Below are 26,211 nucleotides of genomic sequence, written 5' to 3'. Positions count from 1 at the left end.
TTGTTAGCTATTTTGATTTTTTTAGCACTGCAATTGATCATCCAGCCATGAAATAAGTCACTGCTTAGAGCACCTTTGTTACATTATTTAGGTTTCTTTTTTAAGCTTGAAGAATGCTGTCAGGGTTCCAAGTAATACATCCCATTCGATAAGAACTCCAAGGCAGGCAATTTCCTCAAAAACATTTTATTGGGACATATCAAACTGGCATGTTCCTGGTAAAAAAAACGGCTCTAAGTTCCCACCTGTTTTTCATTTAATTAAAAGTAAAACTTTGTCACTTTCCCCCAGAGTCTCCAGTCACATGGTCCAATCAGCATACAATCCAGTTGCTAGATGACCTCAGTCTTCACCTTTCGAACACCTGCAATAATGTCCTTGATTTTCAGAGGAAAGAATTTCATTTAGGTTACGATGCCCCAGTTATCTCTACGGCCACCTCCCTGGCCCCTTCACTCCAGGCTGTGTCAGCCCTGAAGCAATGAGCAGAGAAACCCCCCCTAGAGAAAATGGCCACAGTATGGGCAACTTCAGGGTTGACAAATGCTTTCACGTGTTTTTTGCATCTTGTTCTATGTCATTTCAGTAAGTGAAATTCCAATTACATATATAACAACATTTATAGTCACAAACTATTAATATTTATGCGTTATTCACTTTTTTCAAACAAACTTGCAAAATTGCTTATTATGAAATACTCATACGTCACATTTTATACTAATATAAAGGATTATATTTATATGAATGCCTTTATATAATGCTGTAGTACTATGCCACTTGTGATGTATAGAAACTATATAATTTAAATTATTCCTTATTTTTCAGGGCAAGGTTGATGAGAAAATTGTAATAGATGAACTTCAAAGAAAAATAAAAAGAATGGAAATGGAGCTTGGAAAGAAGAGTGATGAATCAGAAAAAAAGAATCCAAGAGAAGACAAGGTGTTAAAAGTATGGTATAAAATGTCCTTAGCCAATATGACTTATCTCTGACTTGTTATGCTCCTCCCATATTTTGTAATTATATGTGGAATTTTTATTGAAAGATATGTTATTTATAATATTTGTTTATACATGCAGAGGCAAATATTTTCAACAAATGTATTCTTCATTAGAGACAGATAAATTGCCAACCTTTAAAGGGGAAAGTTGTTCATTTTGTTTTTCTTCACTTTATAAGAGCCCAAGGGAAGAATTAATTAAATGGGAGGAAGGTAAAAAATGGCAGACCAAAGCTGATGGGATGAGAAACAAGCTGAAAGAAAAAGAAAAGGAGATTGAATCCTTAAGCAAACAGCTTAACACAATAAAGGAACTTTTTTCCAAGTTAGTTTGATTTTTTTCCATTTTTATTATTTATGATATCAAAACTTATTGTAATTTAAATATATTTGATAAGAATTGATCTCCTATGAAAAATGTATTCTGAACCATAATATGTTTTCTACATTAATAAATGCATTTTACAATCTTACTACTTCATCAGAAATCACAAGCAACTACTAAAAGTAATCATTAGCAAAAAAATGAAATTAAATATGGTGCAAAACATTCATGTATATCATTCAGTAGTAATATATTAACTTGACTAGCAATGTATTTTTTAAAGAAATTGCTTCTAGAGCACACATGAAAAAATGAATAAAGCTACAAGAGGAAGTAAAAGGTTTATGTTAATGGATATATATATATCAAATATATAATTATTTTAATGGATATCACACACACACACATATATGCACACATTTAATTTTACCTACTTCATCAACATGAAAGCAAATGTTCTGTTGCATTCAGAAAAATTACATATTTCAGGGCTGAAAAAGAAAAAAATACTTTGCAGAAGAAACTCAAAAGCTGCAGTGTCACTGTTGATCATGTTATGGGAGTCAGAGCATCTGAATCAGAACGAGAATTAGAAGAACTTCGTAAACAAAATATGGATCTGGAGAATGAGATTGTTCACCTGAAGTAAGAAAATAAATCAATGTTATTATCTTACAGTAAAGCTGTTGTTAAGATGTCATGTGACTGCCCATGTAATTGTTTTACTCAATAACCACAATCCTGGCACTTCTAGTTGCTGATGTTAAGTGATCACACCAGGTGAAATCCCTGGTAAGGAGTGTGGGATGCCTCAGGAAGATGGGGTAGACTCTGGAAGGTTCTGTTCAGTAGCTGAAAATCCCCCCCTGCCCAAATCAAGCAGGATTTTCAGTCCCTGAGGAACATTCATACACAGCCTGCACCAAGCCAATTAAATATACCCTACCTAAGGTACTTCACATGCCTTACTTATGGTGGTAGCTGTCTGCTTTCTGATTGTCTTGTGTCTAGAGGCTGGCTACAAGAACTGGCTACTAAAGGATACCAGCATCTTTCCCTGGATGGAAGCTTCAGCAGGATGCAGGAACTGAGCTCAGATCTTCAGGATCTGAGTCCTGTTTCTCTATCCCATTGAAGGAGTTAGGAGCCTCTCAATGCATAGAAGAGAACTCCTTCGGTAGGGTGCAGAAATGGAGTTGAAATTATCAGGATCTGAATCCATTTTTCCACCCGCCCACAAAAAGGAAGCTGACATTCTTTGGCAAGCATCTCTTTCAGACAGCCCCTTTACTAAAAAAGGAATAACAGATGCAACTTGCATCCGAGCAAGTCAGCTATAGTTCATGAAAATTGAGTTTTCATTCAGCAACCAAAATTGGGACTGATGACTTTGTCGTGAAGCAAAACAATTACTAAGTGAAAAACATGTGACCAGTGGTGGTTTCCTATCGGTGCGGTCTAAAGCGCTGCATAAATATCTGAATGGAGCACTTTTTATGAAATCTCAGGACTATAGATTAAGGACAGTTGAGAAGCAACTGAAAGGAATGGCAATTTGTATTTTTGCCAATAATTATTCATTATAATGTATGTAAATCAGAAGTCCAATTCAACTCAAAGAAGACTTTTTCTTGCAATCTAGAAACCAACCTTATTACATAGGCATATATGATACAAATATAAGCCATTTCTTTGTATGAAATATGAATCACATGTCAAATTGTGCAGTTCTTAAATAATTTTTTCATTTGTATATCAAGAACACAATATGCTGTTCCTCGAGATACTGTTGTAGAAGATTTGCACTTAAAAAACAGATATCTACAAGAAAAACTACTAGTACTAGAGAAACAGCTTCACCGAGACACTTATTCAAGGCCATCAGTAAGTTAAGCTTATAATCATACTTTTCCAAGATAAAATTCATTGCTACAGTAAATTATAAGTTCTGGTGATTTTGTCATTAGTTTATGATTATTTTAGTACAATATTTTTGTGTTATATTTTTGACCATAGAACCAATAATTATAATAATATATTTTATGCTATTTATTATTTAGAGCCACCTTGTATAATTGATCAGGTATTAGGCTGGAAACCAGGAGTTCTTTGCCACTTTAGGCACAAAGCATCTGGGTGATCTTGGCCTATTCACTTCTCCTAGGAAAGTGGCAGTGGCCATCCACTTTTGAAAAAGTTTGTCAAAAAAAGTACAGGAAATTGTCCTGCAATTGTCCAGCATTGGATATGATTGAATGGAAGGAAAATATTATTGTATTTATGTTGCTTCTGTAAACCATTCAGGTTGCTGAAGTCTTTTAAATAATAGATATCAGGCTTTTATACTGTAGATTTACTTTTTAGACATCTTAGGTTTTGTATGCTGCCTTGGCAAAATCATATTTTGAATAAAAAGTGCAAATACGTTTGGAGGGATTGTATATACATTTTCTTTGTAGTAGCAGTTGCTTCTTTGCTTCCTGTCATCAAAATTATGGGTAATATAATTAAGGTTCCATTGAGTATTGTTAAATACTTAATTAAAAATTATTTCTTTAATTAATACTTAATGGTTTAAGTATTCTTTAATACTATTGCTATTTGTAAAATATCTTAAAATGCAATTATTATGCTTTTAAACATTTATTGTAACTTTTTCTGGAGACATCAGGGATAGGATCGGATGATCAACATCAAAAAGAACAAGAGCTTCAAAAGGAGAATCTAATATTATCATCTGAAAATATGGAGTTACGATTCCAGTTAGAACAAGCCAATAAAGACTTGCCAAGATTAAAGGTATATTTTTATTTTATAAATCTGATGATTTGCAGAAAATTACTGTGTTTCACATTTTTTAAAAAAATAAACGGTAACAACTGCTCAGATATCTCAATGGATGAATTTCTGTATATATCTTAGATTGTTGTTAGAAATAAATTATTTCACAATGAAATTGTTTTATGTGATATGACTGTGATTGTAGATTGTATAATAGCCTTTCTTTCAAAGAAATTCATATGTTCATCATTTCATTGAAATTAATTTTGATCAGGCAATGCATTTTAACATCAAATGTTTATACAATTTTTGATTAGATTATGAATTTACATATAGAAATCTTCTGGGTACATGTTCTCTTAAGTTATGGCATTTGTCTTCATACTATTTTACTGTGATTATAATAAACTGGTTTTGTCACTGATTCCTCCTTTTTCCAAAAGCTTTGGAATATTGGAATCTCTAGTAATCCCTTATGAATTATTACACAGAATAACATTGTATTCATGCATATTTTGAATTTTCCATTTTACTGTACATTTTTATTTTTAGAAGTATTCTGTAGAATGAGATTATCATTTATTTTTTCAATAGAATCAAGTAGCTGATTTAAAAGAAATGTGTGAGCTCCTGAAGCGAGAAAAGGGAGAAGCTGAGAGGAAATTAGGCAATGTCAGAGGGGTAAGATTATATGTGAATTTATAAAAGGGTACAGGAATGAATTTTATAAATACTAAGAACTAGAAGTTAACTGCATTAAAATATAGAAGATCTTTGGCTTTCAGCAATGAAGAGTTTCTTATCCCAAGGTAGAGATATAATTTGGTTTGCCTGTAATAGTAGAACATAAGATTTACTAAAAACTGAGACAAATTTAATAATGTATCAATTACTATATCAGTTGTATTTGGTTATATGTTACAAAAATATTGTTTGCTGGTTTTTACAATTCTTAGTACATAAGAACTGTATTATGTCAAAAAAACAAACAAAACCAGAAGATTCTATTCACACCAAATTCACCAGTATTCATTTATTTAAATGTAACAATCCAGAAAGAATGTGTTGGCTCAGTGGCCAAGACGCTGAGCTTGTCAGTCAGAAAGGTCAGCAGTTCGGCAGTTTGTATCCCAAGCGCAGCGTAATGGAGTGAGCTCCCATTACTTGTCCCAGCTTCAGCTAACCTAGCAGTTTGAAAAGATGTAAAAATAGAAAAATAGGGGCCACCATTGGTGGGAAAATAACAGCATTCTGTATGCCTTTGGTGTTTAGTCATGCTGGCCACGTGATCATGGAGACATCTTCAAACAGCACTGGCTCTTCAGCTTTGAAACAGAGATGAGCACTGCCCTCTAGAATCAGGAAGAGCTAGCACATACGTGCAAGGGGAACCTTTACCTTAACAGTCCAGAACCAAAAACCCTTTGAATTCTATGTGGTATATCATTATCTCACAGCAAGCAGAGTTGGTGTAGTAGCAATAGCACTTATATTGCTTTACAGCCCCTCTCTAAGTTTACAGAATCAGCATATTGCCCTGCAGCAATCTGAGACCTCATTTTACTGACCTTGGAAGGATAGAAGGTTGAGTCAACCTTGAGTCAGTGAGAATCAAACTGTCAGCCGAATTATCCTGCAATACTGTATTCTAACCACTGCGCCACCCTGGCTCTTAGGTAGCTAGTCGTGTCCAGGTTTTTAGAGGAAATAAGCCTGTAAGATTCAGGCAAATTTTCATAATCACAGTATAATTATTGTAGTTGAGTCCATAAAACATACAAAATGAGTTACAGAACATTGAATCTGATTATAATAGAGCAGTTATTTGTAACCCTTAGCTTCTGTTTCTTCAAGTAGACAGCATTCTGTTTCTTCAAACAGACAGCATACACTCTGATTCCAGAATAAGCATATATTATCACATGGGATAAATCGTCTTCCCACAGATGTCCAGGCTGCAGTATTTCTAACCGTAATCATGTAAAGTGTTTTTCCTTATAGTTGCATTTAACTGTAAATTTTAATAAGAACCCAGAAATCTTAACTATATTAGAAATATGTGGGAATGAAGCAACATCTGCACATTCAATTTTCTCTGATGATTAATGGGGATATTAATATACGGGTGGGTGTAAGTTATGCTTTATAGATTTTCTTTGTCATAACATGAAGCCAAAATAGGTTTGCTTTCATCTGTGTTTCACTGCAAAAGAATTTGTTCACATTGCTCCTACAAGTACTTCACATCCTGCAATGTTATAAAGAACAAAGTAGAAAAAAATGCTGCTAAATAATTGGTTTGCATTTATTATTATACTTCATATTTTTGTATTATGTAACTATACAGTGATAGAATCATGTATTCTAAACAATGCTATCTAATATTGAACTAAATATCTATGGCAAGCAGATATCACAAATAAGAAAATTAATATACCGTAGTTAGAAAATATTTTATTGGGGGCTTTTTATATAATGAAAATATAATTTCTGGATTAATAGACCTGATATAACCACATAATCAACTTAACATATAAGTCAATGAAGGTATGTGAATGTATATATATTCATCTGTTATTTCTTCATGTAGGCTGGAAGAAGTGGGAAAACAATTCCAGAATTAGAGAAAACAATTGGCTTGATGAAAAAAGTTGTAGAGAGAGTCCAAAGGGAAAATGAAGAGCTTAAAAGGGCCCCTGGAATAGTCTCTAATGAAAAGGTTGCCAGACTTGAGCAAGAAAACGAAGACTTAAGGGTAACATATGCTATTTTAAAGGCCTTTTTTGTTTTAATATTTAATCTGAAAAACATACAGTGCTTTATGAAGGTGGTCTTATTACTCCTGAGCTTACAAAGGTCCCTGAAGACCTGGTTGAGGTCCTCGAGATCCCAGAACTCATAAGGTAGCTGTCTTATTAATATCCTTTCATCTATTATTCTCTTTTACTGTTTTAGTTCTACTTTTAGAACTTCTATAAATTATACAAGTTAGGATCATGCTAGTTGTTCTAAAGGTTGGATAATACAGTGTACATGAAAAAATTATTTAAAAAAAAACTATTTTAAGTGACTACAATACAGCTCTGTAGAAATTGATGAGCGTTACCATATACAAATAGATACTATGCTTTTTCAGATAATATACACAATTTGTGACATATTCCTTTTTTCATTTATTTATAAAATACTAAGTCTGAAATGGAAAAACTGAAACTTAACTTTGGAAGTGAACTAAGTGCACGATATGAACTAAAAACTAAAGGCACAGAAAAAATCATTGCTGAAAATGATAGAATACGTAAAGAGCTGAAAAAGGTAAATATATAATGTATAAATATTGTATGACAAATTTTCAATATAGTTTGATTCTCTCTAGGGTTGGATGACAACGCTGATTGCATTTTTGAGGAATATTTTTTAAAAATATTGCAGTGTTATTAATCTATATTATTTATATACTGTATATTATTTATAATACTTGAAATTATTGATAAGCAGGACTTAGTCTTTCCCATTTTGAAAACAGAACCCTTAATCTTGATATACAAGCAAATCATGACTTCCTGATTAATAAGGATGAGTAAATTAGAATAATTAAACTAAACCACATCTTTCAGATTTAATGGAAAATTAGTTTCAAGAAATATGGTTTGTTTTGGCACATGCATCAGTGATAAGAAAGGGACTCATTCCAAGTGTAATTTGGAAATGTTCAATTTGATTAATATTTTTTTATGTCAATAGGAAGTAGAAAATGCAGCAAAACTACGAATGGCAAAGAATAACCTTGAAATAATAAATGAGAAACTGAATGTGGAATTGGAAGAGACAACAAAGAAATTAAACTTAGCAGAAAGCAGAATCCCAAAACTTGAAGATGTTGACACCAAGAATTGGAAATCCATAGTTATAACAAGGTACAGGTTGTTTGTTTGTTTGTTTATTAGATTTCTATGCCGCCCTTCTCAAGGATTGTCTGTTAACAACCACTTATTCAACAATCTAAATTGTGGAAGCACTAAATGAGTGGTAGTTACAACCAATCCTTGGAGTTTCAGTTTTTACAGCACCTCCATAATCATATGTGATTAGACACTTGACAATATCAACAGATTGTTCTTCAATGTAACACTGTAGTAGTTACAGGCATGAGAGAAGTTAGTTTCATTTCAGCGGTTCAGAGTGGACTGAGCTAAACCTAGTCTTCTAGCTTCACTTTCGATTCTCTGCAGATTCAGATTTGTTTAGCTCCCATTGGCTGACTTAGTTGCTATGTCTATTCATTGGCTGACCTTACCATTGACTCTCCCAGTTCATGAATATCTGACATAAACCATCATCTACAATCTTATTTACTTGAATAATATTTTCTTTTAATAAGATTAGTTGGAATCAGTACTGCCCATTATTATTACAGTAATACCTTGTCTTACAAACTTAATTGGTTCCGGAAGTAGGTTCGTAAGGCGAAAAGTTTGTAAGACGAAACATTGTTTCCCATAGGAAACAATGTAAAAGCCATTAATGCATGCAAAGGGGGGGGGGAAATCGCAATGGCACTCCGCTGGGCGCCGCTGCCCGGCTGTCACCTTTTGAAACAACCGGGGGGCTTCTCGGCGTTCTCCTGAACCCAAACCCGAACTTTTCGGGTTCAGATTTGGGAGGCCGCCAAGAAGCGCCGTTGCCCAGTTGTCACCTTCTGCAGCAGCAAGGGGACTTCTCGGCGTTCTCCAGAACACCAAACCCAGAAGTTCGGGTTCGGGTTCTGGAGGCCACTGAGAAGTGCTCGGCTGTTTCAGAAGGTTACAGCTGGGCGGTGCTGCCCGGCGGTGCACCGTTTTTCTGATCGCCGGCAGCGTTTTCGGGCCGATCTGGAGGCTGGAAAGGAGGTGGGGAATCCCAATAGGGAATTCCATGGGCGGAGCTTTGACGTCATGAAGACGTCCTTCCTGGAGGCCACGGGTACAGCGTTCGGGAGAATGCCGAAAAGCCCCCCGGCTGTTTCAGAAGGTGACAGCCAGGCGGCGGCGCTTCTCGGCGGCCTCCCGAACCTGAACCCGAAAAGTTCGGGTTCGGGAGAATGCCGAGAAGCCCCCCGGCTGTTTTAAAAGGTGACAGCCGGGCAGCGGCGCCCAGCGGAACGCCATTTTGCGATCTGCGGTGGGTTCGTAAGCCAAAAACAGTTCGTAAGAAGAGGCAAAAAATTTCCAAACCCCGGGTTCATATCACGAGGGGTTCGTATCACGAAGTACCACTGTATTATTATTTTACTTTCAGGATGTTTGAAAATAAACTCAAAGAAATGGAATCTGAAATTGCCAGAAAAAACCAAACCATTAGTGATCTTAAACAGAAATTACAAAAGCCAACAGAGAGTGGAGATAAAAATGAAAACTGTATTGAAGAGTACCTTAAAGAACAAGTAAGATTTTATTTTTATTTATTTGGTGACTTCAGGTCAGCTCCTGGCAGCTGCCTGGTAAGTCCCTGTTGTTTTCCTAGTACATTTTTTTTCAGAAGTAATTTGCCCAAGGTCACCCAGCTAACTTTGTGCCTGAGGTACTATGCCAAACTAAAGTAAAATTTAGTGTGGTCATAATGGGAAATGTGGCATTTATATTTTACTGATAAGATGTTTTAATGCAGTTTCTTTGCAAGTGCATTGTTCTTCTTTTTCTGATTGATGTCTAGAGAGCAGGTTATTCCATTCCACTCCAGGTTCTGTGATTACTGGGAAAAAAACTTTTTAGAATGGACATTTCTGATCAGGAGATTAAAGCTTTATTAAACTTTTTAGAATCCTATCATTTTAATTGTTCCTGATTGGCATGGGCTATTTTATTGTATATTGCTTTTAATATCGTAGTATTGTTTACTATGGAATTGGGATGAGGCATACATACAAGTCACAGAGGACATCTGAAAGCTCATTCCTTCACAATTACCATATTTTTCAGAGCACTTTAGTTTTGGGGGAAGAAAACAAAGAAAAAAGGCCTCTGCCTCCGAGCAATTTGTCAAACAACAAACAGCAGAGATGATATACACTGTTTGCTGTGTATTTCTGTGCATGTGTGCCTGACCCATAGGAATAGCAAAGAATTGGAGAAATGTACATTATGACACTATATTAATCCCAGAAAGTTTTTAAAAATGTAATCTAACTCCTCCCGATTATTTAAATAAATTTACTCCAAACTTGACTAAGTCAGGGTTTAACTCAGCTGCCTTATATTAATACTAATACTTAATACTAAAACAGGACATTTCAGACAATACTTTTACAGATTTTTTAAATTGATGTGGCTTTCTGGGAGTATTCTCCGCTATTTAAAAGGAGGCACAATAGCATTTGGCCTCTTTAATTAAGCATTTGTTTTAAAAAGCTTCTTCATTTTGTTAAGTTGTCTAGAGAAATAATAAGTTTTTTTAAAATAAGTCTAATAATTACTATAATTTGAACATTCTATAGGCATTCCCTGTATTCCCTGCAGCAATTTGCCTCCTTGCATTTTTAGTTTCATTCATTTTCCCACATGGGCTTGCTGGCAACTTCAATCAATCAGCTGAGTGTCAGGAGGCAGATAATCAGTGGCTTGTGCTAATCAGGCGCTGCTGCTGTTTGCTGCAAGGAGGTAAATTGAGACCAAAGTGGGGATGGATGGGTGTGGCTACATTCAGCGAATAAGATGCACCCAAATTTTCACCCACTTTGGGGGGGGGGGGGGTAAAAAGATGTCTTATACTCCGAAAAATACGGTACTCACTTGCTTCACTTCGCAAAACAATTGTCACTTAATTCTTTTATATACTTTTTAAATTAGTTTATGAGATCCCATAACAGTACAGGGATAGCGATCCCATAACAGGACAAGCTCTTCTTCTGCAGTAAGCTTTTATTTTTATCAACTAACTCTACAAGTTAAAGAATGGCAGAAAAAAGAAATGACACATTTCTTCCGCAAAAGTGGCTTATTTGTTATTTTATTTTTGTAAGCTGAAAGTGGCAAACATGAAAATTGAATTGACTTGGTGTATTAAACTGGCAGAGTATCAAAATCATCTTGTACATTTCATTATCAATGTGGACTTTAGAAGGGCTTCCCTCCACTTCAGTCCAATATCTGAATCATTGCACTGAAGTCTATTCCATTGTTTAACTTAGAATTTTCTCACTGTGAAGTTCTTAATATTAAAATGAAACTTTTCTTTTCATGCAAAGGCGGAGGTCCTCAAAAGTGTTCCTGAGGGTACAAAAACAGAGCAAGAATATGTCAGAGAAAATCAACTTCTCAGGTAAAGCACGCAAAATTTTTCTTTGGTAAAACAAAACAAAGACATGAGCAAAAGCTGCATCAGCTTCTGCTCTTTTTTCTTCTTCTTATAGATTAACTAATGATCATTTGAAAAAGGAAAAAGAAGAACTAATTTACTTGATGGAATCTTCTCAAAATCAAAGAAAACTTAAAGGAGATGACCTTGCATCTGGTAATATATACTTATATATTCTAAATAAAGAAAGCTTTCAAAGAACCATTAGCAGAATTTCATCCATAGGCAAAGGCTGCCAGCATACTCGGCACAGTTCCCAACAAATTATTCCTGATAATCAAGAAACTTTGCTGCATGTGATAAGATCTGATGAATGTTTATATTTGGAGGAGGGAGACAAAATCCATATAAGAGACTATTAAGTAAAATGTCTTTAATGAGAATAAAATGGAATAAATAACATGAATGGAATTTTTACTCTTTGGAACATAAAAGTTAAATTCAATGATTTTGCAAATATATTCTACCAAATTGTTTTAAAACCTAATAATCTATGTGGGTGTTTAGATCTAATGTACTTAAATCTCTTACTGCTGAGATCAGGAGACGTGGGGTTTTGTGATTCTCCCATAGCACATAAAACCCTCTTACCTCTTACCTGTGCAAACATTAAATAGAACCAGTTAACTGTGATTAAATATTACCTATACTGTATAGCCAGTGTTGCTATATTTGTTAATTATGATAAGTTCATATAAGGTTTCTGAAGTCCCCTCCGTAGTTATGCAGTAGCTCTTTTGCATAACTGTTTCCAGTCAATTATCAGTTATGTACAGAATAAACCTTGAATAAAAAAGCTAATACCACACAGCTGTGTATTCATTTGCATTTTATCTGTAAACTTCTATTTGAATACTTAGGGAAGACTGGAGACTACAGACTAATGGCAGAAGTAACAGGTCTCAAGACACAGCTTAAATCTTCAGATTTGGAACAGCAGCGACTTCATGTTAGTACAGTAATTTTTCATTTCATTGGTCATTGGTCATTATCCATATGGCCTACGGGTTTAGAAAATATTGTTGCATTGAAATAGATCACTATACAGCATTTCATTGCTAAACATTCAGTCACTTTTCAACTTAAGCAAAATAAAATTTTCAAGACAAATTTTTCTTATATTGGATTGTAACTGTAAAAAGTAGACAAAATTAAGTTGATGTTGTGAGGAATATATTAAATACAATTTTAATTCCTGGTTAAATTGATCTTTTGTACTAAAAACCATTTTTCAAAATTCCAGATTGGAACTAGAATTTGAAGATATATGTATGTTTTTATTCATAGAGCATTAAAGAAACACAAGAATAAATTTTGAAAATAGGAAAAATGTAACAAAATATAATAGCTTATTATATTTGTTGAAATTGATTGTGCTGAACATGCTTATGTTTGTGTGAGTGTGTATATGTTATAATTAATCTATAAAGTTTTTTTTCTTATTAGGAAGAAATCAAAAAGCTTAAAAATGAATTGGACCACTTTGATCCAGCCTTTTTTGAAGAAATTGAAGATTTAAAATATAACTATAATGAAGAAGTTAAAAAGAATATTGTCTTAGAAGAGAAATTGAAAACACTTTCTGAAAAATTTGGAGTTGAAGTAGACATTCCAGGTAAAATTTCTATTGACTAAATAATACTTGAAGAAACGTTTCCAAGAAACTTGGCAAATACTGTGCATTTAAGTGATAAGTGAAATATTTGACACGGAAAATGAAGACAACCATGCTCATTAGTGAGGTATTTTCCCCACTTATTTTAAAGTCAATAAAATACAGATTATTTCTGTTGTATGTAACTCTCATAGTTTCTTTCAAGTCTTAACAAAGTGCCTGCCTCATTAATCTTCTTAGTAATTCCATAAATTTAAAGACAAAAGAAAGATGAAAGGAATTATAATAATGTAAAATTTCTAGTTTTTTAAACGGTGCTAATTTATTAGTATATTTTTCTGTTTGAATAATATATGAATTGTGAATAAAACAATATACTACATTCCTAATTTAAAATGTTTAAGACAAGTTATGTTGAATAAAAGTGTTACAAACTTCAAGTTAATTTTTCATTAGTTAGATATTCTTGAATAAGATAAAATGCTACTTTATTTTGACAGGATTAGAGTTGTGCTTCTTTATATCTGTTCCAGAAAATTAGATGTTCTACATCAGATTTTAGGAGCCCCAAAGGGGCCATAGCATAAGTCACTGCATAAGCAGATATCTGTTCATGATCCTAATGTCAGTAAAGTTCTACAAATATTATAGTTATTTAAGATAATTAACATCTCTATAAATGAGGAATCTTATCTAAACATTTTAAAAGAGATGCCGGAATGGGGAGTTGTTCCTTAACTGTTCATAAGTAGTGCAGGTTGGGGTGGGTTTCTCCCTATTCAGTCTGTTTCACCGGAACTGGTAAGTGGCCCACTGGTGACGTCACAATGACATCTCAGATCTGTTTCAGTCAGTGCCCTATATATATCTCTATATAGATCTCCAGAATGTTTAAAATTTACTAAATGTTTTAAAAGTTACTAAAATTAACTAAGCTGTAGTTAGTCCTGTTAAAAAGTTTTTATATAATGCTGCTCAATTTGCTCATTGCCCGCATCACAGGCCCACACACTTCCTTCCCTCCTGTAATTTATTTATTTATTTATTTTATTATTTGGATTTGTATGCCGCCCCTCTCCGAAGACTCGGGGCGGCATACAAATTAGCTGCTTTGTTGCTAAGATTAGTCACTTAAACAGGTGAAATTGTTGATCCTTCTTTATCTTTTGCGTATTGCCTTTCTCTCCCCAGGGGGTAGAGTTATGAGGCATTACTTCGGGTGTACTAATTATTACTTTCTCCCCTTGTTGTTATTCCTCCCTTCCCTAGGTACCCACATTGTCTCCTCTAACATCTTTTTTATCTATGATCGTGTATTGGGTCTGCATCCCTGTCTGTGTTCTCTTGCCTGCAGTTTGAGTTTGCCCCACCCTCATTAGGCTGTTCCCTATGCATGAGGGGGGATTTTTTTCAGATCTCCATTTAACCCTAATGATCCATCCTCCCTGGACCTTTGCTGGTGTCTTAACGCCTGGTATGCCGGTGGTATTTCATTTTTTTAAAAAAAAGTTTATTTACAAATATAATACAAGGTACATAGAATACATAAAACATTACATAAGAAACACACAAAAAACCCCTTCCTATATATTAAAATAAAGGCGTGTAATCAGTATCTATATTCTTCCAAAACTATGTAAATTTCTTTAGATTCAGTAACATTTTTTATCGAAAAAGAAAAAATGATTTTTTTAGACATTCAACTCATTTGGTAAATCATAACATTATCCTACTTGCTCTTTTTGTTTTAATCAGGGATAGATTATATATATATATATATATATATATATATATATATATATATATATATATATATATATATATATGTATATGTCACATGTTTAAGCTGAATTTGAAAATTAAGGGAGACTAGGATAGATCTATTTCGGCCTTATTTTGGCCTCATCAGCTAGCCATACCCACTGGGACTTGAACCTGCAACCTTTGCCTTGTAAGGCAGAGAATTATCCTCTAGGCTACAGTATCCAATCCCTTCAGCTCTGTACCAGGGAAGGGTTACATTTTGTGTCGAATCACCCTGGTATATTGAAGGAACATCACAGCTCCTTTTTTGCCTCTTATATATATATATATATAAAAATATTTTACATGTTCATATTGTAATTAGCAAGGATTTTTTCTTTTTTCTAACCAGTGATAGAGTAAATTCCAACAATCATAAAATTGTGAGTCATCTTTACCTTTAATTTTTAGGGTCAGTTGACATTTCTGCGCATTGAGTTATTTTTTTCTAATACCAATTCATCTTGGGGGATTTCTGCTTTTTTCCACGTTTCAGCAAAAGCTAGTCTTCCTGCGGTAGTGATGTGAATAATCAGATAAATATGGTGTTGGTTAAGTTGTTGGCGTATAATCCACCGGCACCAACAATTATACGCCGGTGGTATTTCAATGTGTCTATTAAGTAAGTTTTTATTTGAAAACCAGGCTTTTTTCAGGAGACGGCTTCCCTTTGTTTCGTCGTGGGCCAGAACCTCAGTCTCCTGGAAGTTAAATCATGGCCCTGCTGCTCCATATGGGTCCAGGTCTGGGAGCACTGTTCTTAGCGTCAGATCACTAATTTATGCTTGTGCACCCTGGTTTCTAGTTGTTTAGCCGTTTCTCCTACATAGTGGCTTGCACAGTTTCTACAGTTTACGGTAAATTACTGAGGAAGTTTCCTCCTTTGGTGCATTACTCTCTTCCTCAGTGTTTGGTCAGGTTTATGTGTCACTTTAACCCCATGTGGTGCAAGTATATGTGCAGCTGTTTCGGATACCCCTGGTGTGTATGGGAGCACCCTCCACGTTGATGTTCCACTTGCTCCTTCAATGGGCTGCTGGGCCCTGGGTGTAATACATTGTTGGATGAAATCCCCTGAGTAACCACTGCACATGCAAATTCGATAGAGGTATGCACGCTCCTGTTGTTTGGCCGGCCATGTGCTGCAATGGATATCTGTTCTGCCAAACAATGTCCGTATGCAGTTAACTTTATGCGCATTAGGGTGATTGCTCTCATTGTGCAATATGCGATCCGTGCTGGTAGTTTTTCAGTGGGGCAAACTCAAACTGCAGGCAAGAGAGCACACTGGAAGAGCACAGAGACCGGTGTGTGTGTGTGTGTAGAACAATGCAGACCCAATGCATGATCATGGGCAAAAAAGAAGTTAGAGAAGACAATGTGGGTACCTAAGGAACGGAGGAATAACAACAAGGGGGAGAAAGTAATGATTAGTACACCCAAAGTAATGCCTCATAACCCTACTCTACCCCCTGGGGAGAGAAAGATGCCATAAGCAAAAGATAAAGAAGGAATAGCAATTTCACCTGTTTAAGTGACTAAGCTAGCAACGACAAAGCTAATTACAGGAGGGAAGGATGGGTGTGGGCTTGTGACCTGGGCAATGAGCAAATTGAGCAGCATTATATAAAATCAACTGTCTTCAATGGGGATTTTAACACTCTGACAATGTTAGTAGAGGATTAACGAAAGCTTAGTTAATTTTAGTAATTTTAAATACATTTTAAACATTCCGGAGATTGCAATGGCTGTTGCCTCTTCATTTATAAATACATCTCGAATGAAGCATGCCCACACATCCCAGGAGAAAACAAATCAGTAGAGAAGTAAGTTAGACTCCACCCCTGGTGCAGGTGTTCCTTTCTATAAAAATGCATGGAAGCAAAGAATCAGACTGATTATATATATTTTAAGTAAAATGACTGATTAATATTGAAATGTTGTTTTCCAATGCTGGTAGTAGCATGTAAACTACCACTAGTACCACTATAGTTTCCATCAGTTTCCTTCTTTTTTATGCCTTCACTGTATAAAATCTACTAAAGTAAAATATTACAGTGCCAGCAAAAATGCATGCACTATTAGTTTTTTTTAAAATGAGGTATCTGTATGTTTAAAATTAAACTGTGAGACTAATACTTAACTTTCACTGCTTGAATAAAAACATGTTGCATATTTCATCTTTAGGGATTGAAACAATAAAAGTGCTATATAAAATTAATTTTACAGTCGAGGATATGTAGACATAATACTGTACAATTTATATTACAGTTCAAAAAATATTTTAAATATCTTTAGATTATTATAAATGAAGAAGCAGACACATAGATGATTCAATGTATTTTCTGAACAGACTTGGTCATGAGTCACTTATTATATCTTTAAGACTACTAAATCTTTGTCCATCCAACTTTGAAAAATAATGAAAGAGAGTCTTTGGTTCAAAGTTGTACTTTGCTCTACTGAAAGTGACAGTAACTGGTTTTGATGCCAAAGAAGGATCCGCAATTGGCCAGGACAAGCCAAGATGATGTCTGTGAAGCTATATGAAAAAGGAAATAAAAACAGTTAAAATACAGAAATGTTTATGAAGAAACAAGCAAAGAACTTAATTAATTGGATTTAGGATGTTATACATGGTTTTATCATATTTTGTGAGCCTCCCTGAGTCCTCGGAGAGGGGCCGCATAAAAGTCCAACAAACAAATAAATACACACACACACAGAAATTTTCCTTTCCTGGCAGTCTTGGCACATATATGGAGGTAAGAGTAACCAAAGTTCCAGGACACTAGGCTTTCTGAAGGGTGTGTGTGTGTCACAATTTCTTAATGAAACTTGCAGGATTACCTTGATTAAATTTCCATCAGGACAATGCCACACAATTCCTTCAATTTTCCCTTCTTTGCATCCATCAAGCCAAGCCAATATATCATTGTGATTTATTGATGGTGCATTTTTAATCTTAAATGTTCCATGTGGCACAAGAAGGTGTATAGGATGTTTCTTATTTCCTAAACCTATTAAAACATTCAGAACATTAGCATATTTTATTTTATTACAGAAACTCACAATCTGAATTGTTCCTTCTCTAAAATCCCATTATATTATAATACGTGTTTCCATAATATATTTATTTCAACCAATATGTATCTAGGTTTTTCAATTATTTTGTCTAAGAGATCATTTGGATTCAATTATTACAGCTGTAATAACTACAGGATTGTAGTTTATTACAATCCTTTATTTCATCAAAGTCATAGAGCAACATGTTATATCTACAATTGAACACATTCAGAAAATAACCTAAATACTAAAATAGGGAAACTAATTGGGAAAATTATTCCTGTTGCTTAATTCATTTGTGATGTCTGTAACTCTTATAGATAACCCTTTCAAAGGCCATGCTGCTTTAAACAATTCTAGACAAATGCTATGTTCACAATATGAAACACTGCATTACCTTTCTAATTAACTTAATTATACTTTTACTGTGCATTTTTCATTTCTACATTATTACATTAATAATTTTAGTGTAATGGTTTTGTTATATTGTCTGATTTTTTAAAAAAAAATGAGTTGAAGTGCTTACCATATGGATTTGCATTAATATTTGATCCAATAAGTTCCAATGTCTGCTCTGTAAATTCACTTAAAGGTACTGGACAGATTTCTAGAAGATCAGGTTCCTCAGTATGATGCTTCAGAATGAGAGCAAGTTCATATTCATAATCAACAGCAGAATAATGCCAACAATAAAGTTTGCTGTTTTTTTCTACTGGCACCCAACCTGATTATTATGAAACACAATGTTAGTATTGTCTTGAGAGACTGATTGACTTGAGATTGATTTGACTTGATATATGAATAAAAATATTAATGAGATAAATGTAAGTTTTATTGTACAAAAATGAGTGATTGAAAAATAACCACTAATCAACAGTGGGATTCTACTAAGATCCAATTTTATTTCAATTCAAAAAGGAAAAACTTCATTGCTTGTGCTTTCTAATACAAAAAAATCATGAAACGTGTTTTTTTCCACTTCGAGCACAGAGATATTCAAGATTAAGTATTCCCACTAACTCAGAAGTCAAGGAACTACATGACTCACAAAAACGAACTAATTTAGAAACCACCACCAATAATTTAAGAAGAAACTGCCTACCATACTATAATGCACTTTTTAGGAACCATCCTCTCACTATCAGAATTAAACTTGGCTAGTGTACAATTTAAAACATCTTGAATAATGAATGTGAGTGTGTATAAAAAGGATTCTCATGGTAATATTCTACTGTCAATTTAACAAGGAAATATTTAAAGCATGATTTGTTAACCTGAAATTTTCTTTCAAACAGTACCACAACAGAACATTAAACATATAAGAACTAGTGCAACTGTTGAAATTTGAATGATTTACAGATACAGCATGTGGATTTCACGTTTCAGAATGCACAACCAGCAGTCAGTGCTGGGAATTTTGGGGCTTGAAGAATGCACAGACTGCAAAAGGTTAATCTTATGGTTATGGTAAATAACCATAGCATTGCCTCTACCAATTTGGGGTAATTGATATATTTGTTGACAGCATTATTAAATTATTTGGAAATAATTCTATTTTTAGTATAGTACAGACCTCAGTCCATTAACAATTTTCATTCTGAAGTTGTGGTGAACAATTCCTAAGAAGGGAGGTGTTAACATCACTGATAAAATGATAAAGAAAACAAAAGGGGTTTTTTGCCTAATATTTTCTTTTTGGAAGAGGGAAAAATAAACTTGAAAGTTCATGAAAGAAAAGTTCAAAATGAAAGAAAACATTTTTCATGACATATTTTGAAGATCAGGAAGAAATAGATTTTCCTAAGAAAGATAAAAAAGAGCACCCAGTTCCTTTTCTTCTGATCAAGTAGGTAGAATTAACTTTGTACTTTCCAATCTGATGCTGAACAAATCACCACATAGATATTTTTCTAAAAATATGTTTTTCGAAGTAATTTCTAACTCTGTAAATGAAATCTTTTCTAAAATGAAAGAGGACTTTAGATGTTTAGAATAGAATTTCTCATATTAAATATTTATATACCTGGAATGTGTCCGTTTTCATCAGGAAAAGGCTTTCCATTGTAGTATTCTATGTCCTTGGCTGGAATCCAGCATTCAGGGACAGACCTGAAATCTTCTTCAATATTCCATGTAAATCCTGTAGACAAGAATATGAACACCTTTGTAAAAATTAACATCTATTTCCTGCCTTTAAATAGATTTACAATTTAGGGTAACAAGAAACAATTTAGCAAAGGGAATTTGTGTGTGTGTGTGTGTATTTTTCATTGGTTAGGTTGCAAATGTGACAACTGCTGATTTGCATCTACTTTTGCTGTCCCATTTAAAGTTTCTGAAGTGTATTTTCATTACTGCCATTGACAAAGTGACAACCAAAGTATCTTCAAGCTACTTTAGTTATTTAGCATATGTCGTATCATACATTCAAACTACAATTGTACTACAAACTACATTGTAGCTACAATCAGAACTTGATCAAAACATTTCAATTTATTGCTAATCAAGAATTGATATTCTCTAGATAATTCTTCAAGGACAGAAGGAAATCTAAGATGAAATGCCTTTATTATCATTTTTTTCCTGTTACAATGTATATCAGAACAATCCCCTACCTTTTGAGTGTTCTGCTGAGTACATAAACTGCTTAAACTTCTTCTCGGCTTGCTTGTTTGGTTTTCTATCCAGTCGGGCCCAAAGGTATGGATGGCCTACAATGAGATTGAAAGTTTGATTATTTTTTCAATTATTTCATAAAATTCATACTTAAGAGTCTGTAACTGGATGCACCATTTTGAATTGAAATAACAGCAATCAAGCATAATCCAGATTTTTCACTCTACACTTTTGCTTTCCTGGGTCTTGTAAATGTGTTATAATTCTGTATTGTAATCTACACATTGTCAATTGTTAGTGTTTTGATTTATAGCTATCATGCCTTCCAGTCTTCTCATTCTTATATTTAGTGACAAGATAAAGAAAATGGAAACAAGAATAATCCTTATCGCATGCATACCCTTTCTTATTCTCAATTGCTGTAGTTCCAATTTTAGTAATTTGTAGTACCTCATTTGTTCACAGTAAAGTGTCCTAAGAATGATCACATGTTCTGTTGATTTTAATATATTCCATATTCAATCATGATTCACAAAATCAAAGATCTTGCTATACCCAATGTAACAAATATAAACCTATTTAATGTTGTTTTCTACATTATCTTAAGCTATATTCCATGCATGGCTATTTTTCTTAGTAACATATTGACAAAGTTTGCCTATGTCAGAAATAAGTGCAATTGATTAGCATATATCTCCCTTCCTTGTCGTGGTGAAGGGGCTTGTATAGTTCAATGAAACTATGAGTTATGCTGTGCAGGGCCACCCAAGACAGACAGGTCATAGTAGAGTACTATGACAAAACGTAATCCACTGGAGAAGGAAATGGCAACCCACTCCGGTATCTTTGCCATGAAAATCCCATGGACAAAAGGCAAAAAGATGTGACGCTGGAAGATGAGCCCCTCAGGTAGGAAGGTGTCCAATATGCTACTGGAGAAGAGCAGAAGGCTGGTACAAGCGCCAGAATTAATGGAAGCAATTGGGCTAAAGCCAAAAGGGCACTCAACTGTGGATGTATTGGGTGGCAAAAGGAAAGTCTGATGCTGTTAAGATCTATACTCCATAGGAACCTGGAATGTAAATTCCATGAATCAAGCCAAGCTGGACATGGTCAAACAAGAGATGACAAGACTGAACATCGACATCAGAATCAGCGAACTAAAATGGACAGGAATGGGTGAATTTAATTCAGATGACCATCAGGTATACTATTGCGGGCAAGAATCCCTCAGGAGAAATGGAGTGGCCTTCATAGTCAATAAAATAATAGAAAAAGCAATACTGGGATACAACCCCCAAAATGACAGAATGATCTCGGTTCGAATCCAAGGCAAACCATTCAACATCCACAGTAGTCCAAGTCTATGCCCCAACCACTGGTGCTGAAGAGGATAGAGTTGACTGGTTCTATAAAGCCCTAAAGTGCGTTATAGAATTCACACCAAAAAATTATATCCTTATGTATTGGATTGCTTAAGTAGAAAGCCAAAAGATAACCGGAATTACAGGCAAGTTTGGCTTTGGAGTACAAAATGAAGCAGGCCAAAGGCTGATACAATTTTGTCAAGAGAAAACTATGGTCATAATAAACACTCTTTTCCAACAACCCAAGAGACGATTCTACACATGGACATCACCAGATGGTCAACACAGAAATCAGATTATGTGTTCTGCAGCCAAAGATGGAGAAGGGGTCGTCAAACTTTTTGAACAGGGGGCCATTTCATGATCCCTCAGACGGTTGGGGGGCCAGATTGGCTAGGTGGGCTAAATCATTTGTTAAGTTGTTTACAAGTCTAGTGATCCACTTCAGAAAACTCAGTTTTGCAACAATTCTTCTCAATAAACATCTCTCATATCACCTAATCCTTCCTTCCCTCCCTCTCTCTCTTCTACAATAGCAAATGAGGGTGGAGAAGAGAAACCTTGCTGAATTCCATTCTATTCCACCCTATTCCCATTTCCATTCCATCTTATTGCTATTCTATCCCATCCCATCCCTTCCTGTTTTTATTCCCATTCCGATTCCAATTCCATTCTCTCCTATTTCCATTCCATTCCACGTTCAAAGACTTTCCTGTTATTTATCAAAGGAAAAAAAGTATGCTAGCAAGTGGGGGTGGGGAAGAGAAACCAGGATACCAGGATTTACTTGCAAGACCCCCTTCAATCCTGGCAGTGCCCTGGGATACCACATTCCATTCCCATCCCTCCTCCATCCTATTGCTATTGCTATTCCATTCCATCCTGTGCGGGCCAGTTTAATGGCTTTGGTGGGCCGGATCTGTCCCGCGGGGCATAGTTTGAGGATGCTTGTTCTATGCAGTCAGTAAAAACAAGAGCAGATGCTGACTGGCTTAGATCATAATCTTCTCATTACAAAATTTAACCTTAAATTGAAGACAATGGGGAAAAACACTAGGCCGCTCAGCTATGAATTAAATCATATCTCTGATGAATATACAGTAGAGATGACAAATAGATTTAAATTAAGAAATTAGATCTGATAGACAGAGTGCCTGAAGAACTATGGACAGAGGTTTGCAACACTGTACAAGAGGTAGCAACTAAAACCATCCCAAAGAGGGGGGGGGGGGGGAATGCAAGAAAGCAAAATGGTTATCTGAGGAAGCTTTACAAATAGCTAAGGAAAGAATGAAAGCGAAAGGCAAAAGATAAAAAGATACACATAACTGAATGCAGAATTCCAGAGAATAGCTAGAAAACAATAGAATAGGGACTACCAGAGATCTCTCCAAAAAAGTTGGAGATAGGAAGGGACCATTTCATGCAAAGATGGCATGATAAAGGGCCAAAATGGCAGGGACCTAACAAAGGCAGAAGAGATTAAGAAGCTATGGAAAAATTACACAGAAGAACTATACAAGAATGAGCTTAGCGTCCCTAATAACCACGATGGAGTGGTCACTGACCTCAAGCGAGACATCCTAGAATGTGAAATCAAATGGGCCTTAGGAAATCTGAGCAACAATAAAACTAACGGAGGTGACTGTATTTCAGCTGAGCTATTCAAAATCTTAAAAAGACGATACAGTAAAAGTGCTACAGTCAATTTGCCAGCAAATCAGGAAAGCTCAACAGTGGCCACAGGATTGGAAAAGGTTAGTTTACATTCCAATTCCAAAGAAAGGCAATGCCAAAGAATGTTCAAACTACTGTACCATTGCACTCATTTTGCATGCTAATAAAGTTATGCTTAAACTCCTACAAACTAGGCTCTAGCAGTATCGAGAATGATCAGAAATACAGACAGGATATTGAAGAAATAGGAACTAGAGATCAAATTGTCAATATATGCTGGATCATAGAGGAAGCTAGGGAGTTCTAGAAAAATATCTACTTCTGCTTCATTGACTACGTTAAAGCCTTTGATTGTGTGGATCACAACAAATTGTGGTAAATTCTAATTCTAATAACCCTGTGAGAAAACATCAAGAAGGGGGGAAATGGTTGTAAGATGTACTGTTGAAGTATAATGGTATTTAACTAAAAAACTGCAAGTTAAAACTCTCAGATATGGCTATATTTGGAATTTCTTCAGGCAAGGTACTCATCTAATACAGTGGCACCTCAAGATACGAACCCCTCGTCTTACGAACAACTCGTGATACGAACCCGGGGTTCAGAAAAATTTTGCCTCTTCTTACGAACTTTTTTCGAGTTACGAACCGGCGTTGGGGAGGCTGCTGGGAAGCCCCCCAGCTGTTTTAAAAGGTGACAGCCATTTTTTTGCGGGGGTTTTTTTTGGTTGCACGGATTAATTGACTTTACATTGTTTCCTATGGGAAACAATGTTTCGTCTTACGAACCTTTCGTCTTACGAACCTCCCCCTGGAACCAATTAGGTTCGTAAGACGAGGTATGACTGTATTAACATTCAGGACCTTTATAGCCAAACTTCTATGGCTAAAATAGCATATACTTCCACATGACTGTAGATTGACATCTGCATTATACTCCTCAAATTGAAGTGTTACTAGGAAACAACCATGTTGAGCAGCAGAACTTAGCTGCATTTTTGTGTACATGGAAGAGAAACATCCTAACATTTTGAATTAGTCTTGTACAAAAATATTTATACTATCTGTTCCCATACATAATACCTAGCATTAATCTGTATTACCTTTGTATGTAGTTATATAACAGCAAGTTCCATCCACCTTTTCTGTTGGGATTGCACTGTATATATCTGCAGCTAAAGCCTTCTTATTAATTGAGTTGGTGGCCAACACTTTAAAAGTCTAGAAAAAAAGAGGTCATTGTAAACTTTTTGTAGTCTTCTTTATTACTTCAAAAAATTCTAACAAGGGTTCCTTCCCCCCACTCCCCAAAAAGGATGACCCCAGTAAGTAATAAAGTAGCTGAGTTTGAAATTAGAAACTTAACCAGCAGAAAATTAAAAACAGATGGAAGCGAAGTGAAGTGAAATGAAAGTGAAGTGAAATGAAGTGAAATGAAGTGAAATCTGATTGGATAAAGTTTAAATCTTCAGAAAAATCTACTTGTCCTAAGAGCTTTTACGAAGTAAATTTTGAAATGAAGTAAAATTCAATTAAAGTTTAATTAAAGTTTTGTACCAGCAGAAATATTTGGTGGAACAATATTTTGCCAGCTAAAGAGTAACTCAGGATACATTATTCTCCCAGAAAAACACAACCCCACAAGGAGGTAAAAATCTTAGGAGGCGAGTTCCAATGTGCCAGCTTCCTTTTGAAGTGTCCAGACTATTTCACGCATTGCATTTCGCTATTTTGTATTTGCACCTTTAAAAAAAAAGGCCCATCAGTACCTAAGCGATTCACAAGCATGCCGTCCTGCGTATAAAGCAGTTTCTGATACCTCCGCGAAGCAAACGTGGCAGAGATTTTGGAAGAGGTGAAGGGACTCCTACCTCTTAATCCAAAGTCGTTCCTTGCCCCACATCCACGGCAGTTTCACGTGGGCGTGCTGTAAAACTGGGCGAGAGAAACCGGCGCGAATAAATTCCCCCTGCAGATGCCGCAGGTTGTTTTTCGCGCAGCCAGGCTTGGGTCCGATTCTACTGAGACCCGCGACCGGTCCGGAAAAGTCATTATCCGATTCAGACATCCCAGATTAGTTTGTTTTGCTTCCCTGACAGGCGCACGGTTCCCCCTTCACCCCGGCGGGTAACTCTGACCCCAGTACCTGGCGCTCCCGCTTGGCCGAGGGCTCCTCCTTCACTTGAGTCACGAAGAGGCAGGGCACCTTCTGCTGCACCGAGCCCAGGCGGCTCATGGCCCCAAGAACAGGGCCCTTCGCTCCCCCTATAAGTGGGAAGCCTCCAATTCTCAACTCCTTGCAAGCCGCTTCCTAGCCCAGAGGCCGCCCTACTTGAGCGGACAACAGACGCGGTGGGAGTAAGTCTCGCTGAAAAGATCTCTGGGAAATGTAGTCCAAGGCTGAATCGAGACAGCCTCCACGCCTTTCCGAGTGAACTACTCGCTGAATTAGAGGCGGCAAATTGTTTCGATCGCAGCTTTCATCCATTGTCCCTCCATTAGCGTTTACCAAACCAGGTGCCCATCCGATGTATTAAAAACTACAACTCCCAGACAGCATGACTAGGATGTTAATCTGAAACGGGGAAATAATACGTAATATGCGCGCCCCAAATAACTACTTCATCAC

At 35.6% G+C, this 26,211-nt stretch overlaps 2 protein-coding genes across 11 annotated transcripts in view; one reads left to right on the top strand and one right to left on the bottom strand.

Annotated features, from left to right (window-relative positions):
• Window positions 1-19,949, top strand: part of CEP290 (centrosomal protein 290) — a 75,450-nt gene extending 55,501 nt beyond the window's left edge. For 9 of the 10 annotated variants that reach the window (XM_070755790.1, XM_070755783.1, XM_070755784.1 and 6 more), the window contains 15 exons: window positions 826-951; window positions 1,181-1,326; window positions 1,816-1,971; window positions 3,087-3,210; window positions 3,991-4,125; window positions 4,702-4,788; window positions 6,698-6,862; window positions 7,300-7,422; window positions 7,852-8,024; window positions 9,385-9,529; window positions 11,330-11,403; window positions 11,495-11,595; window positions 12,300-12,388; window positions 12,886-13,054; window positions 18,516-19,949. In XM_070755790.1, the coding sequence (XP_070611891.1) occupies window positions 826-951; window positions 1,181-1,326; window positions 1,816-1,971; window positions 3,087-3,210; window positions 3,991-4,125; window positions 4,702-4,788; window positions 6,698-6,862; window positions 7,300-7,422; window positions 7,852-8,024; window positions 9,385-9,529; window positions 11,330-11,403; window positions 11,495-11,595; window positions 12,300-12,388; window positions 12,886-13,054; window positions 18,516-18,556 (1,854 nt within the window). In that variant the 3' untranslated portion in view covers window positions 18,557-19,949. The remainder of the gene's footprint in view (window positions 1-825; window positions 952-1,180; window positions 1,327-1,815; window positions 1,972-3,086; window positions 3,211-3,990; window positions 4,126-4,701; window positions 4,789-6,697; window positions 6,863-7,299; window positions 7,423-7,851; window positions 8,025-9,384; window positions 9,530-11,329; window positions 11,404-11,494; window positions 11,596-12,299; window positions 12,389-12,885; window positions 13,055-18,515) is intronic. The other variant, XM_070755786.1, reaches the window with a different exon arrangement.
• RLIG1 (RNA 5'-phosphate and 3'-OH ligase 1) lies at window positions 17,183-25,911 on the bottom strand. Its single transcript, XM_070755798.1, has 7 exons — window positions 25,729-25,911; window positions 24,686-24,803; window positions 20,539-20,634; window positions 19,947-20,063; window positions 18,450-18,647; window positions 17,708-17,877; window positions 17,183-17,399 (listed from the first exon to the last, which is right to left on the bottom strand). The coding sequence occupies exons 1-7, from the start codon at window positions 25,816-25,818 to the stop codon at window positions 17,217-17,219; spliced, it is 972 nt and encodes a 323-aa protein (XP_070611899.1). The 5' UTR covers window positions 25,819-25,911; the 3' UTR covers window positions 17,183-17,216.
• Between the last annotated feature and the right edge of the window lie 300 nt (window positions 25,912-26,211).

Source organism: Erythrolamprus reginae, chromosome 6, assembly GCF_031021105.1.
Source record: "Erythrolamprus reginae isolate rEryReg1 chromosome 6, rEryReg1.hap1, whole genome shotgun sequence".
In the NCBI taxonomy this organism is placed as follows: domain Eukaryota; kingdom Metazoa; phylum Chordata; class Lepidosauria; order Squamata; family Dipsadidae; genus Erythrolamprus; species Erythrolamprus reginae.
The sequence above is the reverse complement of the archived record's forward strand: the minus strand, read 5'-3'. Positions and strand labels throughout refer to the sequence as shown.

What these genes read in the sequence shown, in the direction of transcription:
- RLIG1 (XM_070755798.1), bottom strand. Translation starts at nt 25,818, where the DNA reads ATGAGCCGCCTGGGCTCGGTGCAGCAGAAGGTGCCCTGCCTCTTCGTG. An exon ending in CTCAGCAGAACACTCAAAAG is followed by an intron (nt 20,064 to 20,538) that starts GTAGGGGATTGT and finishes TCTTGTCTACAG; the next exon opens with GATTTACATGGAATATTGAA. An exon ending in TGAAAACGGACACATTCCAG is followed by an intron (nt 18,648 to 19,946) that starts GTATATAAATAT and finishes CATAATAATCAG; the next exon opens with GTTGGGTGCCAGTAGAAAAA.